Here is a 17,443-nt window from a genome sequence, read left to right as displayed (position 1 = left end):
GGAACCCTTGGGTTGGTTGACTTCAGCAGAAATAAGAAACATGACATAGAAATGCAAGAAGCAGTCAAGTCTAGGCCATCTGTTTTCCTACTTCACCTATTAATACTTTTCTTCTGAGCAAAAAGTAATTTCCCCTAGGTCTCTAAAAGGCACAGGAAAAATATTGGATGCTTCAAAAGCATTTTTTTTTTAATTACAGAATTAACATCAGTCCTTTTTTATTTCTAATCTGGGTTTCATTTTGCACAGATATTTCCCATATTTTGTATAAGTCTGCATTATTATGACCCAACAAATGCCTTCATTCCCAAGGAATGTATTTTGCTTTACAGTTTACAGAGTTTATGATAGTGTTGTAATACCTTGGCCAAAAGAAGAGGAATTTATTGCTTTATTATCACAGGAATCTTGTCACTAGTTAACTCTTCATTGTGGATATGGATGTGAGTAAATGATTGTAAACCACACTACATGAAAATGAACTTTTTATATTTAATTACTTCCTTATTAGTCATTCTACTTAAGCTAAAAAGACTTAAAAGTCTCTACCCTATTTCTTTTAGGGTTGATTTATTTTAATGAGAAAAGACATAGTATAGGAATTCTATCGTGGCTCAGTGGTGACAAACCTGACTAGTATCCATGAGGACACAAGTTTGATCCCTGGCCTTATTCAGTTGGTCAGGGATCTGGCATTGCCATGAGCTGCAGGCATTGCTGTGGCTATGGTAGGCCAGCAGCTGCAGCTCCGATTCAACCCCTAGCCTGGGAGCTTCTATATGCCACAGATGCAGCCCTAAAAAGACAAAAAAAAAAAAATAGACACAGTATAGAAGGAAATGTCAGATATTAATAGATAAAGGATAATACTATAATCTGTTAACATTAACATCTCTATTATTTCAAAAATCCGTTAGCTATGCAGGTAAATGGAATATTGTAAGATTCAGACTGGTTCCTAATTTGCAACTACTGTCCTTCATGGGTAATAATCTCATAAATTTAAGAAACAGAATGTCATTGTTTAAAACAAATGAACCATGATGAAAGATATCAGGTGTAATGTCCTATAATTTAGGTTGAAATTTGAGCTTTTAAACTTTGTATTATATCATTCAATGGGAGGCCACTTTTTGTAACTGTTATTCAGTGCTGAATCCTAAAATATTCAAATAGCAAAGTAAATCTGAATAGTAGAGGAGAAATATAAAATAATGTTTATTTTCATTTATAAAACTCACTGGCCAGATCATTAGAAATAAATCTGTTTACTTCTTGCCTACGCTTTCACTTCTTTATTTCTTTACTGAGGTCTGTACTTATATACTTGATTACAATAATAGTTTCATAATATAATAAATAATAAGCATGTTCCAAGAGTCACCTGTTAACTAGAGGAATAAAATAACACATACACACACATAATTTTTTAAGAGCAAGAATGGGTCTTCTCCTTGTACTCAAATGTCCTCAATGCATCCCAGAACATAAATCTGCTGTATCCCTTTGAAAATGTATACACTTTCCAGATATTAATAATACCAAGTAAGGTAGAATAGTAGTATTTTGAAGTGATGTATTATTGCAAGGATTTAGGAGCCAAAGTATGCTCGGTAGTATTGGCAGAGCAGTATTGGAGAACTGTATATAAGTTTGGTTTACTCCAGGATTTTACTTCTTACAACCTAAAAATAATAACTCCAATGTTATTTCACATTTTTACAGCATCACAAAAATATCCAGTTCTTGTAAATTAGATGTGTTCAACCCAGTATGTCTTCTTAAATTTGTGAATCAGATTTCCATTCTAAAGAATGCCTAATTACCATGGGTTAAATTTAAACTGTAGCAAAGTATTATGGTAAACTTCCTGCCTTAAATCTCTATGATATTAAATGCCTAGGTATAGCTGTAGTATCCAATATGTATATAATGTGTTTCAGAATGCTTTCAGAGCTGCTGGATATAGAAAATGCAAGTTAAAATGTTGCAAACCATACAGCAATGCTGAGGATGCAAACCTAAAAAGTGAAAAAGTGATACGAGATGGGGGGTAAATAAGATAGAATTTTCTGGAGAAACTGTGTGTTGGTGGGAGAACCACAGGAGAGGATAGCAAGAAGGGGGAGGTGAACAGATGTTGAGCAATTTATCATAGGTTCAAACCTTGTCACCAAGCTGAACAGGGACAGAAAATATAAGTACTTTTCTATACTGCCAGCTATTGTTGGACACTGTCTTTTTTATGGTAAACATTCATGATAAATGTAATTAGTATAGCATGTTAAAAGTTACCAGGCACTTGTGATTTAATTTGACCTTTATAATGGTCTTGTCTATTTTCTTTTAGGTCCAAGGTCCGAGGATAAATCAGTGTTAATTTCTGTGCTGCTCAGGGATTTTTTAATATTAGAGAAGCTGACTTTTGAAGAAGTCACTTCAGTAGTGAAATAGACAGTAATGATTTAATTATGGGTTAAGAGTGTGAACCAACACATTCATCTCTGAAGATTAAGAAATGTTTCTTTCACTGAAATAACTTTTTAAAGAAAAGTTTTATGAAATTACCCTCATAAACATTTAAGGCATGCTTAGTATAATTTATTGAATGAGAGTTTTTTTTTTTTAAAAAAACTGTTATTTCAACTCATTATGATGTAATAAAAACAAACAAAAAAAAGAATAGCATGAATCAAAACTTTCCTCAAGGTCAAGTGTTTGGAGCTGTTTAAAGGTATCAGATACTTTTAGTATTTGAAGTTGTTATTTCAACTTTCTGGCTGTAATTAGCCAAATAGTGACTCTATTAAAATTCAGAGAATGAAAGAGAGGTAGATTTTTATTTTTTAGATTTATGTCTTAAGATACACTTATATTTCACCTTCTATTGAATTTTTTATTAAATATTTTATGGTACTTGTTTATAGAATAAAGTTTTAGGAAGTAAAGTGCCCAGGAAGGAAGAAGAAAAAATAAAGTCATAACCTACCCACAGAAATTCTTATTTCTCCCTGTATTTTCTCTTCTAACAGCAACAAGGGGTGAGGGTCTTCGTTATGCTCTACAAAGAAGTGGAACTTGCTCTTGGAATCAACAGTGAATACAGCAAGAGGACTTTAATGCGTCTACACCCCAACATAAAGGTATTTGGATCATCTTGCTCAACAATGTTTCTTTATTTTTCTGCAGTTTTTCAGATATATTTTGCCTTGAGCAGTGGTAACCTGTAGAGTTTCCTAATGTATATTTTGAATAAATAGTATTGTGAACTTCTCAGAAATAAAACAAATTACTCTACTTTCTAATACTTCTGATATTGATGGAGTCAGCAGAGTTCTCATCTGTTTCTCTTACCCTGATAATTTAGCCCAAAACATTCTTCATAGAGTTATTTTAATAATTCAAGAGCCCTGTCAAGTTTCCATACTCCTCTTTAAGATGACTGTGGAGCCTCTTAGACATGATCTCCCTGGGACATCTTTTGAATACTAATAGCAACACAGAGAGCTGTAGGATTAAAGTACTTTTCTTTTCTTTTTTTGTGTGTGTTTTGCTTTTTGTTTTGGCTGTGCCCAGGGCATGTGGAAGTTCCTGGACCAGGGATCAAACCTGAGCCACAGCAGTGACAACAGCCAATACTAACCACTCGGCCACCAGGGACCATCTAAAGAGATTTTTCTTAAAAGCACTTTGTAGAAAGTACAAATAAAGTGAACAAACATGACAAGTAATTTGAAAAAAAGCTGTTTGATATTTTGCAGTAAAATATTGATGGTTAACATTCATGGTAAATGTAATTAGTACAGCATGTTATAAATTACCAGGCACTTTTGATTTAATTTGACCTTGTGAATCAGATTTCCATTCTGAAGAATGCCTAATTACCATGGGTTAAATTTAAACTGTAACAAAGTATTATGGTAAACTTCCTGCCTTAAATGTTGCCCAATCACTGAGATACATCAAGACAATGAATTAATAAATTGCCCAATCACTGAGATACATCAAGACAGTGAATTAATAAATCTCCAGCCAACTTAAAGTACATAGTGCTTCTGTATTTCTCTTGATTAAAAAAAATATTCCATATAAATAGTAACCAAAAGAGAACAGGGATGGCTATGCTAATATTGGGCAAAATGGACTTCATTTTTTTATTTTTTATTTTTACAAATAAACTTTAAATTAAAAAAAAAGTGTACAGTAGGAGTTCCCATTATGGCTCAGTGGTAATGAACCCAACTAGTATCCATGAGGATGTAGGTTCCATCCCTGGTCTTGCTCAGTGGGTTAAGGATCCGGCGTTGCCATGAACTATGGTGTAGGTCACAGACGTGCTTAGATCCTGCTTTGCTGTGGCTGTGGTGTAGCCGGCAGCTGTACCTCTGATTCATCCCCTAGCCTGGGAATTTCCATATGCCTTAAGTGTGGCCCTAAAAAGCCAAAAAAAAAAAAAAAAGTTTACAGTGGACAAAGATGGACATTATATATTAATAAAGGGTTCCATTCAGAAGAAAATATAATAATTATAAACATTTACATATCTAATAATGAGCATCAATATATATATATATAACAAACACTGACAGATTTGAAGAGTGAAATAAAGCAGTTCTAAATAATAGTAGCCAGACATTTTAATATCACATTCTCAATAATGGTTTGGTACATACATACAATGGGATATTTTTCAGTCTTAGAAAGAAAGGAAATTCTGACATATGCTAAAACATGAATGAACCTTGAAGATGTTATTCTAAGGGAAACAAGACAGTCATAAAAAGACACATACTGTATGATTCCATTTACATGAGATACATGTAAATTCATAGAGATAGAAAGTAGATGATGGTTGTCAGGGTTTAGGGGAAGGAGGGAATGCGGAGGTAGTGTTCAATAGGTACAGACATTCAGTTACGCAAAATGAAAAGGTCTGGTGATGGATAGTGGTGAAGGTTGCACAATATCAATGCATTTAATACCACTGGACTGTACACAAAAGGGTTAATATGGTAGATTTTATGTGTATTGAAAAATACAATGAAAAAAATCTTGTTAAAAATAAAGTAACCTCCACATTTTTTGGAATGTTTCAACTTAAAGACATACAAAACTAGAATAGGTCAGTCTAGGATCATTTAGGGACTTCTATTTGAAAGCAAGAGGTTAATAACGTCTCAAAGTACCTTCAAGATCAAGAGCTGCCAAAACATCTATATCCCTGTATCCATATGTTTACTACTTCAACTCAGTCACTGCCAAAATATCAATATACCTGTTAGAAATTTTGTCAGAGATAGATGTTTGTTAAAATGTTTTAGTGTTTTTAAAATAATACTACATATAACATAATCCTTTTGAAGGGAAAGGGAATCTGCTATTCCATTTAGCTGACTTTTATTGACTGTGGCCAAGTCTCAAGCTAAATGGTAGCTGCCTCCAAATGTGGGGGGTGTGGGTTAGGCAGGGGAATTTTATTTTTGCCTTTTTTTTTTAGGGCTGCGCCCCACAGCATATGGAGGTTCTCAGGCTAGGGGTCCAATGGGGAGCTATAGCTGCCGTCCTATACCACAGCCACAGCAACTCAGGTTCCGAGTCACATCTGCAACCTACACCACAGCTCAGAGCAATGCTGGATCCTTAACCCACTGAGTGAGGCCAGAGATTGAACCCACAACCTCATGGTTCCTAGTTGTATTCTTTTCCTCTGCGCCATAATGTGACCTGCAGGCAAGGGAATCTTGAAAATAACTTGGGGTCTTCTTTTGCTAAATACTGAGGATAAAAAATGAGAAGATTGGGGATTTTCTTTGATGTCTAGATGGCCCATTTTAGTATTTGAATTGTAGGAAATACTATCCAAGGGAGTGAACAGACCAATTTTATTACAATATTAAAGACATTTTAAAAAGCATATTACATGTTTGTTTTCCTCTTAAGGTGATGAGACATCCAGATCATGTGTCATCCAGTGTCTACCTTTGGGCTCATCATGAGAAACTTGTCATCATTGACCAGTCAGTGGCCTTTGTGGGTGGGATTGACCTGGCCTACGGAAGGTGGGATGACAATGAGCACAGACTCACGGATGTGGGCAGTGTGAAGCGTGTCATCGGGGGACCATCCCCAAGCTCCGCCACAGTTAGTAAATTCCACCTTTACGGAACTGAATGAAAGGGGCACAGTTTGTGTAAGTCCCTAGTAATAGCACATTGATCGACTGATGGATTGGATGAGAGGTGGCATATCCCAAGAGAGGTAAAGAACATTGAGTCCAACATAGACCTGATTTCAAATATCACCCAGTGAGTCTATAACTATGCATCTATTAGTCTCAATTTCCTCTCTCTTTCTCTCACTCTTTTTTCTTTTCTTTTAGGGCCATACCTGCGGCATATGGAAGTTCCCAGGCTAGGGCTCAAATCAGAACTGCAGCTGTCAGCCTACACCACAGCCATGGCAACACTGGATCCGAGCTGCATCTGCAACCTACAATGCATCTTGTGGCAACTCTGGATCCTTAATCCACTGAGCAAGGCCAAGGATCAAACTTTAATCTTCACAGAGACAATGTCTGAGTCACAATGGGAACTTTGATATAGCATAATGCTATCTCATAGCCAACTCCTTTGTTTTCCACTTAAATTTAAGATTTATTTCCAATTGGGGGGAAAAAAAAAGGCCATGAGCAAAAATGTGTGATAAAATTGGACTTTAAGTTAAATAAGTATCCTTGTTATTATGAGTATCTGCCAAGGTTTTTTGAGTTTTCCTCTTTACAGATATTCAAAAATAGGATAGGTCAGCCTGGAGTCATTTAAGGAATTCTGTTTGAAAGCAGGAGGTTAATAACTACTCAAAGTACCTTTCAAATCAACAGCTTCCAAAATATCTTTATGCACATATTTATGTACTTATTATTTCAACTCAAATGGTTGCCAAAAATATCAATACACTGATTAAAGTATACTCCATCTTATTTTATGGCTGGTTATGTGGGTGACTTTCCTGGGAAAATAGAGATTTAGTGAAAAGGTTACATGGAAAATAATTGACAGAAAAAGCGTGGCTTCCTTAATATTTATCAGAGGAAGAAGTGCAATAAGCTCAACAGTGAATAGAACTCTTGTAATTGTCATTAAGACATAAAGGTTAATTGGCATGAAATTTCAAGAATTTGGCCCAGTGAAAGAGAACTATAATGGACTGCCTAGTATTCCTTTGGAAATATTCAAACACCTCACAGGAATCCCCCACTGCCTTGTGGTGACCTCCCAGGTTACTGTGTGTCTGTTAGGGAGCCTCCATCATGCATAAACTTTAAACTGGAATTAAAGGGCCACATTGCAGCATATCTCATGCAGGTTCTTCTTTTCTTTTCTTTCTTTTTAATCATTTTCTCAGGCTGAAACAACAGAGTCTATGGAATCCTTAAGCCTCAAAGACAGAAGTGAATCTAATAAAGATCCTTCCATCCTGAAGAATGTTGATGATGCAGATTCAAAACTGAAAGGGATAGGAAAGCCCAGGAAGTTCTCCAAATTTAGCCTGTACAGGCAGCTGCACAGACACCACTTGCACAACGCAGACAGCATCAGCAGCATTGACAGTGCCTCTAGTAAGTCAACTGTCTGAGCTGGAATTGATCTCAACTACACCCTGGTCCTCCACAGCCAGACACTGCACTCCTGTTTTCAGAACCTGTCCTTCTGTAATGGAGTAAAGTGAACAATGTTGAAAGGTCACTGTATCATCCTATTTAGTCTTATGCCATTTTATGGCTTTGTCTGACTCATTTTAGAACTCTTATTGTTTTATTCACATAAGTAGTCATAACAATCACAATTCATGCTTCTTATGGTAGCAAAATGACTAAGCATTTCTAAAATGATGCCAAGTTATAAAGGAAAAAGAAAAGTATTAACTGCGCTTTATGAACTTTTCATAGAAGAGGTTTCATATCTCTTCTGATCCAGAAATACATCAAACTTTTATCCTTAAACATCATATTTTCTACATCTTGTAAACTTACATCTCAAATTTGTTTTAAAGCTCTGCAATTTTGTGTTACACACAATTTGTGACTGATTTTAATAGTCTTGCCTTATTTTCAAAAATGATCAAGCCTGCTTTCCAGTTCAGAAAACTTGATATATTTCTATATACACACACATATATATATTCCTTTGTAAAAAAAGAACTCTCAACTTTCTCCAGGTTATTGTAATCACTGTAGGAGTCGTCAGAATTTAATCCACGGTTTAAAACCTCACTTGAAACTCTTTCACTCTTCCAGTGAGTCTGAGCAGGGGCTCACTAGACCTAACTCTGGTAAGTATGTGTGATGCACCAGAACCTCCTTAGGCTTTGGCTTTTGCAGCATGAGCAGAGCTTGCCTGTTTCTGGATTGGCTTTCTGTTCGCACAGTTTCCACCCAATGTGTATTATTAGGAATTGGGAATCTGATAAGCTTTTGTAAGAACCAGGTACTCAAATAATTAATCAGGGCCTAAAATGTGGTGGTGGGAATGAAGAGGAATTTGGCAACGGATCAGATACAGGGACAAAGGAATCATCATAATAAATAGCAACTACAGTAACATTGTAAGCTAGTGCTGACTGTGTGCTGACTCTGCCCCCCATGGCCCTGAGCACTTGTGATGCTTGGTAGTAATAGTCTTATTGCCTTTTTACAGATGAAGAAACTCAGGGTTAGAGATGATGAGTGATGTGCCCAGTGAAGTTCCAGTTTATCAGCCACCCACAGATCATGATTCAGACTTGTGATTTGGATGCAGATGACTGCATCAGGCCCTTTTGGCTAAATTCTCAAGGCCAAGGTTCTGTGTACTGTTAAGGAGATGACAGAAATAGAGCTCAGCTAGCCCGGCTGGATGTGAGTCACTTGTGGCTGTCAGGAGCTGATGACCCTGAACATTGAGCTGGATCTTGAGCAGTGTTCCCAGCATTCTTTCATCTGGGAGCCCAGCAATTTTTAAACTGATTAACTATTTATAGTGAACTAAAGCTCCAGTGTAACTGTTAAATAAATTTGCATGTCATAAGTCACAACATTGATATGCATTAAAATATGGAGAAGAACCTATATGGGAGAGATTTTTAATATTTATTTATTTATTTAGCATACAAAATTAGCCATACTCGGTGCCTCTGGATTCAGAGATAGCTCACAGTAATTCAGGGACTCCATAGAGATCATGGTCCTGAGACAGGAAATGAGAAAGTCCAAAGAGCCAGGTCAGGGGTAAATGCAGGAATTAAAGGTAAAGGGTTGCAAGCAGGTCCAGGTAGTGCTTTGTAATTCCATTGTGTGGCATTGCTCAGTTAGGACCAAAGTTAAAGATGAGATGGAAGAATGAAGTTGCCAAAACATGAAGTCTAGGTGACTCAGTGTGTGTTTCTATTGCTTACAGCAGGACTGGGGGCAACTGGAAAAGAAGATGCAAGCCAGGTGCTGAATATGTTAAGTAGTTCAGGCCAATAGAAGGCTGAGAGGGGTGATCCCCACAGAGGTGATCTGAGGACAGCAATTTGGGTGGTTTTCGGGTGTTGATGGAAACCCTCTTTTTATTTAACTGGATACACATCCTGTGCAGTGTTTTTTATTGAGAAAGAGGGAGAGAGTTGTTTCATAAACAACTTAAACATCCAGGAGTAGAGGATGGTGAAGAATATAATGAGCAATTCATTACCTTGATAGAATTGCACAGCCTTTAAAACCTGTGAATGGGGATACAAAGAAAAAGTATATGATTCATTTGTTCCTTAAGTAAGTGCTTATGAGCTCCTACAATATGCTCATCACTGTTCTAGGTACTAGGGATGGAATGAACAGCACAGATAAAGTTCAGGTAACTAGTTGCAGTGTAATGATGGGAAGTATATACACAGATAAGTCAGCAAACACACTGTATCAGGTGGTAAGAATTATCATGGAAAATAGTAAAGCAGGAGCAAGGGGGAGTCAGAGGGGAGGAGTTACTATTCAGAGAGAGTAAGAGAATGCTTCTTCAATGAGGTAGGTTTTCAGAAAAGATTAAAAGGAAGAGAAGAATGGTGATAAGAGAATGTCTGGGGAGAGGGAGTCCAGCCAGGAATAATGGCAGGTATAAGGGTTATGAGGCAGTGGGGGATTGGTGTGTTCCAGGAGCATGGCTGAGGTCAGATGGGCTGGCCAAGAATGAAAGGAGTAGAGCTGGGGAGGGTTGAGTGAATTATAGAATTTTGGCTTATACTTTAGGTGAAAAGGGAAGTCATCAGATGGTCTTGGCAAAGGACAGACAAGATCTAACTTACATTTTTACAGGCTTATTCTTCAGAGCAGACCAGGGTGGTAAGTATTCATCGTGCAGATACTGAATATATCTTGAGGTGGAGCTGACAGCATTTTCATATACAGGACATGGGATATAGGAAATGGGGAGGACTTTCCATTAGCTACATTAAGTTAAAATTTTAATTTTTTTTAAATGAAAAAAAATTCTTAAAACAGAAAGCCAGAGAATAGCTGAGCAGTGTTTTGCAAAGTGTGTTCCTTGGAGCCTGGTATTTCTTGGGGGAGCTCTGAGGATACTACTGAAAGCCCTGGACCCTCCCACCTCTATTGGTACCTGGTTCAGCCAGAAAAATCCCACTTGCATTGTTTTATATATTGAAGTGCCATGTGACTTTGTGTTGGAAAAAAAAGTAATATTCTACTATTAACAATAAAGGAAGTTTAAAGAGCACAGATCTACATTTAAGTCATGTAATGACTGAAACTTATATTGTCTTATAGGACTTGAGACCCAGATTAAGCATAGAGTAACTCTTCGTCAGAAATTTGAAACTGGGAGTTCCCTTTGTGGCTCAGCAGTAATGAACCTGACTAGTATCCATGAGGACATGGGCTGCACCTACAGCCAAAAAAAAAAAAAAAAAAAAAAAGCCCCCCCCCCCCCAAAAAAAAGAGGAAGAAATTTGAAACTGAATGTTTGCTTGAGTTAGTAACTTCCTTTCCTTAAGATATGAACTGGATTAACCTCTGCAATGTCAGACTCATTTGACTGCAAAAGGCCATGCTGAACAGAACTCCTAGTGAACCTTACTGGTGCTGTACAGAAATCAGTACAGAATGTGCACACAAGAGCACTGTGGGTTTTCAAGTAGAAAACCCGCACTAAAATCAGCTCATCTTAAATGAGATTAGTAATCATAGTAGAATTCTCTAGTGTACATTTTAAATCAGAATTACTCAGGCATCTAAAAGACCTTTTTTCTTTCAAAATCATGTTGCAAGAGAGAGAATTTCAAATTGACATTGCTTTCCTTGATACTGTTATTTTAAAAGAATTGAATTTTATTCCTCTTACATTCAGTAATTGTTTCCTGATCCTTTCCTTTTAAACAGGATTGACTACATGGCTGATCAGGAAAATATTTTTGTCCATTTAGATGAGACGGATGATTCAAATTCAATTATTGAATCAAAAGGGATAATGAATAGTTTAGTTGTTTATTTTTTTCCATTTCTTTTTATTACTCAAATGAATTTATCACATCTGTAGTTGTATAATGATCATAACAATCTGATTTCACAGGATTTCCATTCCAAAGCCCAGGCACATCCTCCCACCCCCAAACTGTCTCCTCCGGAGACCATAAGTTTTTCAATGTCTGTGAGTCAGCATCTATTCTGCAAAGAAGTTCCATCTGTCCTTTTTTCAGATTCCACATGTCAGTGAAAGCCTTTGATGATGGTGTCTCATTGTATGGCTGACTTCACTTAGCATGATAGTTTCTAGGTCCATCCATGTTGCTAAAAATGATGGTATTTCGTTCTTTTTAATGGCTTAGTAATATTCCATTGTGTATATGTACCATTTCGTCTTGATCCACTCCTCTATCGATGGACATTTAGGTTGATTCCATGTCTTGGCTATTGTAAATAGTGCTGCAATGAACACTGGAGTACATGTGTCTTTGCAAGTCGTGATTTTCTCTGGGTAGATGCCCAGGAGTGGGATTGCTGGATCAAATGGTAGTTCTAGTTTTAGTTTTCTGAGGAATCTCCACACTGCTTTCCACAGTGGTGGTTGCACCAATTTACAATCCCCCCAACAGTGTACTAGGGCTCCTTTTTCTCCACACCCTCTCCAGCACTTATTATTTGTAGATGTTTTGATGATGGCCATTCTGGCTGGTGTAAGGTGGTACCTCATACTGGTTTTGATTTGCATTTCTCTAATAATGAGTGATGTTGAACATCTTTTCATATGTTTATAGGCCATCTGAATGTCTTCTTTGGAGAACTGTCTGTTTAGATCTTCTTCCCATTTTTTGATGGGGTTGTTTGTTTTTTTGGTATGGAGCTGCAGAAGGTGTTTATAAATTTTAGAGATGAATCCCTTATCAGTTGATTCACTTGAAAAGATTTTCTCCCATTCTGTGGATTTCCTTTTCATGTTGTTTAGGGTTCCCTTCCCTGTGCATAAACTTTTAAGTTTGATTAGATCCCATTTGTTTTTTTTGTTTTTACTGTGAGTCCTCTAGGAGGTGGATCTGAGAAGATGTTGCTGTCGTTTATGTCAGAGAGTGTTTGGCCTATGTTTTCCTCTAGGAGTTTGATAGTGTCTGGTCTTATATCTAGGTCTTTAATCCATTTGGAGTTTATTTTTGTGTATGGTGTTAGGGAGTGTTCTAATTTCATTCTTTTCCATGTGGCTGTCCAAATTTTCCCAGCACCACTTATTGAACAAGCTGTCCTTTCTCCATTGTATAGTCTTGTCTCCTTTGTCATAGATTAGTTGACTGTAGGTGTGTGGGTTTAATTCTGGGCTTTCTATCCCGTTCCACTGATCTATAGTTCTGTCTTTGTGCCAGTACCATACGGTTTTGACGATTGTTGCTTTGTAGTATAGTCTGGAGTCTGGGAGCCTGATTCCTCCAGCTCCATTTTTCTTTTTCAGGATGTCTTTGGCTATTCTGGGTCTTTTGTGCTTCCAAACAAACTTTAAGATATTTTTTTCGAGTTCTGTGAAAAATGTCCTTGGTAATTTGATAGGGATTGCATTGAATCTGTAGATTGCCTTAGGTAGTATAGTCATTTGGATAATATTGACTCTTCCAGTCCAAGAGCATTATATATCTTTCCATCTATTTGTGTCATCTTTGATTTCTTTCATCAGTGGCTTGTAGTTTTCAGAGTACAGGTCTTTTGTTTCCTTAGGTAGGTTTACTCCTAGGTATTTTATTCTTTTGGTTGTGATGGTGAACGGGATTGCTTCCCTAATTTCTCTTTCTGATCTTTCATAGTTAGTGTATAGAAATGCCGTCGATTTCTGTGTATTGATTTTGTATCCTGCGACTTTGCCAAATTCTTGGATGAGCTCTAACAGTTTTCTGGTAGAGTCTTTAGGATTCTCTAGGTATAGTATCATGTCATCTGCAGATAGTGATAGTTTTCCTTCTTCCTTTGCAATTTGGATTCCTTTTATTTCTTTTACTTCTCTGATTGCTGTGGCTAGGACTTCCAGAACTATGTTGAAGAGTAGTGGGGAGAGTGGACATCCTTGTCTTGTTCCTGATCTCAGTGGGAATTCTTTCAGCTTTTCACCATTGAGAATGATGTTTGCTGTGGGTTTGTTGTATATGGCCTTTATCATGTTGAGGTAGGTTCCCTCTATGCCCACTTTCTGAAGGGTTTTTATCAGAAATGGGTGTTGGATTTTGTGAAAGGCTATTTCTGCATATATTGAGAGGATCATATGGTTTTTATTCTTCAGTTTGTTAATGTGGTGTTCACACTGATGGATTTGTGGATATTGAAGAACCCTTGCCTCCCCAGGATAAATCCCACTTGATCATGATGTACAATCCTTTTAATGTACTGTTGGATTTGGTTTGCTAGTATTTTGTTGAGGATTTTTGCATCGATGTTCATCAGTGAAATTGGCCTGTAGTTTTCTTTTTTTTGTGGCGTCTTTGTCTGGTTTTGGTACCAGGGTGGTGGTGGCCTCATAGAATGAGTTTGGGAGTATCCCTTCCTCTGCAGTTTTTTGAAATAGTTTCATAAGGAGAGGTGTTAGCTCTTCTCTAAATGTTTGATAGAATTCTCCTGGGAAGCCATCTGGTCCTGGGCTTTTGTCTGTTGGAAGTTTTTTAATCACAGTTTCCACTTCAGTTCTTGTGATTAGTCTGTTAATCTTTTCTATTTCATCTTGGTTTAGTCTTGGAAGATTGTACTTTTCTAAGAATTTGTCCAATTCTTTTAGGTTTTCCATTTTATTGGCATGTAGTTGCATATAGTAGTCTCTTATGATCCTTTGTAGTTCTGTGATGTCCATTGTATCTTCTTTTTCATTTCTAATTTTTGATTTGAGTCCTCTGTCTTTTTTGCTTGATAAGTCTGGCTAAGGGTTTATCAATTTTGTTGATCTTTTCAAAGAACCAGCTTTTTGTTTCATTGATATTTTCTATGGTTTTCTTCTTTTCTATTTCATTGATTTCTGCTCTGATCTTTGTGATTTCTTTGCTTCTACTAACTTTAGGTCTTGTCTGTTCTTCTCTATTGAGCTGCTTTAGATGTAAAGTTAGCTTGTTTATTTGAGCTTTTTCTTGTTTCCTGAGGTGAGCTTGTATTGCTGTAAACTTTCCTCTTAGAATGGCTTTTGCTGCATCCCATAGGTTTTGGAGTGTCATTATCTTTGTTGTCATTTGCTTATAGGTATTTTTTAATTTCCTCTTTGATTTCTTCAGTGATCCATTGGTTGTTTAGCAGCATGTTGTTTACTCTCCACTTATTTGTGTTTTTTGCATTTTTTTCTTGTTGTTGATTTCCAGTCGTATAGTGTTGTGGTTGGAACAGATGCTTGATATGATTTCAATTTTCTTAAAGTTACCAAGGTTGGATTTGTAACCCAGAATATGATCAATCTTAGAGAATGTTCCATGTGCACTTGAGAAGAGTGTGTATTCTGTTGCTTTTGGATGGAATGTCCTATAAATACCTTTTAAGTCCATCTGGTTTAATGCTTTATTCAGGGTCTGTGTTTCCTTATTGATTTTCTGTCTGGTTGATCTGGCCATTGCTGTAAGTGGGGTGTTAAAGTCCCCCACTATGATTGTGTTATTGTGGATTTCTCCTTTTAAGCTTGTTAGCAGTTGCCTTATATATTGTGGTGAACCTATGTTGGGTGCGTAGATATTTAAAATTGTTATATGTTCTTCTTGGATTGATCCTTTGATCATTATGTAATGTCCTTCTTTGTCCCTTAAAATAGTCTTCATTTTAAAGTCTATTTTATCTGATATGCGTATTGCTACTCCAGCTTTCTTTTGATCCCTGTTTGCATGAAATATTTTCTTCCATCCTCTCACTTTCAATTTGTATGTGTCCCTAGAAGTGAAGTGGGTCTCTTGAAGACAGCATATATATGGATCTTGTTTTTGTATCCATTCAGCCAGTCTATGTCTTTTGGTTGGGGCATTTAGTCCATTAACATTTAAGGTAATTATTGATATGTATGTTCTTGTTGCCATTTTATTAATTGCTTTGGATTTGTTTTTGCTGCTCTTTTTCCTTTCCTTCTTCTTTTGTTCTTTTCTGCCTAGAGAAGTTCCTTTAGTATTTGTTGTAAGACTGGATTAGTGTTGCTGAATTCTCTCAGCTTTTGCTTATCTGTGAAGGTTTTGATTTCTCCTTCAAATCTGAACAAGAGCCTTGCTGGGTAGAGTAATCTTGGTTGGAGGTTTTTTCCTTTCATCACATTGAGTATATCATGCCACTCCCTTCTGGCCTGCAGAGTTTCTGTTGAAAAATCTGCCGATAGCCTTATCAGGGTTCCCTTGTATGTTATTTGTTTCTTTTCCCTAGCTGCTTTCAAGATTTACTCTTTGTCTTTAATTTTGCCCAGTTTGATTAATATGTGTCTCGGGGTGTTCCTCCTTGGGTTTATTTTATATGGTACTCGTTGTGCTTCCTAGATTTGAGTGAGTGATTCCTTTCCCATGTTAGTGAAGTTTTCGGCTATCATCTCTTGGAATATTTTTTCTGTCTCCTTCTCTCTCCTCCTTCTGGCACCCTTATAATACGGATGTTGGTGCATTTCACATTGTCCCAGAGTTCTCTGAGACTCTCTTCATTTGTTTTCAATCTTTTTTCTCTTTTCTGTTCTGCATCCATTATTTCCACTAATCTGTCTTCCACCTCGCTTATTCGTTCTTCTGACTCCTGTATTCTGCTGTTGGCTGCTTCTAGTGAATTTTTTATTTCAGTTATTGTATTTTGCATCTCTTCTTGTTTAAGTTTTATATCTTGTATCTCTTTGGTCAGTGTTTCCTGTAAGTTATCCATCTTTGCCTCCAGTTTATTTCCAATGTCTTGCATCATCTTCAGCATCAACAGTCTAAAGTCTTTTTCCTGGAGGCTAAGAATCTCCTCCTCACTTAGCTGTTTTTCTGGGGTTTTTCCTTTCTCCCTCATCTGAGTTATAGTCCTCTGTCTTTTCATTTTTATAGGTTTTTGGTGTGGTGACCTTCTTACAGATAATAGAGTTGTAGCCTCTCTTACTTCTGATGTCTGTCCCCCTGTGGGTGAAGTCAGTAGGGGGGCTTGGTGTAGGCTTCCTGATGGGAGGGACTGATGCCTGCCCCCTGGTAGGAGAAGCTGATTCTCATCTCTCTGGTGGGTGGGGCTTCATCTCTGGATGGGATTAGAGGCAGCTGTGTGCCTGAGGTGTCTTTAGGTAGCCTGTTTACTGAGGGGTGGGGCTGTGATCCCACCTGGGTTGTTGTTTGCCCTGGGGCTTCTCAGCAGCTGGCTGAGGAGTGGGGCCAGATTTTCCCAAAATGGCCACCTCCAGAGAAAGGCACTGCTGCTGAATATTCCCGAGAGCTTTCTTTCAATGTCCTAACCTCACAACAAGCCACGTTCACCCCTGTTTTCCCAGGATGTCCTCCAAGAACTGTGGTCAGGTTTGACCCAGATTCCCTTGGAGACTTTGCTTTGCCCTGGGACTCAGTGCACGTGAAAATCTGTGTGCGCCTTTTAAGAATAGGGTCTCTGTTTCCCCTAGTCCCATGGAGCTCTTGCGCACAAGCCCCACTGGCCTTCAATGCCAGATGCTCCAGGGCTCTTTCTTCCTGTGCCAGATCCCCACACGTGAGAGTTTGATGTGTAGCTCAGAACTCTCACTCGTGTAGGTGAGTCTCTGTGAACCAGTTAGTTTCCAGTCTGTGGAGCTTCCCACCCAGGAGGTATAGGGTTGTTTATATCATGAAATCACCCCTCCTACCTCTTGATGTGGCTTCCTCTTTTTCTTCTGGAATAGGGTATCTTTTTTAAGGTTTCCAGTCCATTTTGGTGAAGAGTGCTCAGTCTTTAGTTGTGAATTTTGTTGTTTTTAGGAGAGAAGTTGAGCTCCAGTCCTTCTATTCCGCCATC

At 37.6% G+C, this 17,443-nt stretch overlaps 1 protein-coding gene across 4 annotated transcripts in view; it reads left to right on the top strand.

Moving 5' to 3' along the window:
* PLD1 (phospholipase D1) overlaps positions 1-17,443 on the top strand; it is a 218,728-nt gene that overhangs the window by 119,738 nt on the left and 81,547 nt on the right. For 2 of the 4 annotated variants that reach the window (XM_047786540.1, XM_047786522.1), the window contains exons 13-16: positions 3,033-3,143; positions 5,941-6,141; positions 7,405-7,618; positions 8,218-8,331. In XM_047786540.1, the coding sequence (XP_047642496.1) occupies positions 3,033-3,143; positions 5,941-6,141; positions 7,405-7,618; positions 8,218-8,331 (640 nt within the window). The remainder of the gene's footprint in view (positions 1-3,032; positions 3,144-5,940; positions 6,142-7,404; positions 7,619-8,217; positions 8,332-17,443) is intronic. The other 2 variants (XM_047786550.1, XM_047786531.1) reach the window with 1 other exon arrangement.

This window comes from Phacochoerus africanus, chromosome 1, assembly GCF_016906955.1.
Source record: "Phacochoerus africanus isolate WHEZ1 chromosome 1, ROS_Pafr_v1, whole genome shotgun sequence".
Taxonomy (NCBI): domain Eukaryota; kingdom Metazoa; phylum Chordata; class Mammalia; order Artiodactyla; family Suidae; genus Phacochoerus; species Phacochoerus africanus.
The sequence above is the reverse complement of the archived record's forward strand: the minus strand, read 5'-3'. Positions and strand labels throughout refer to the sequence as shown.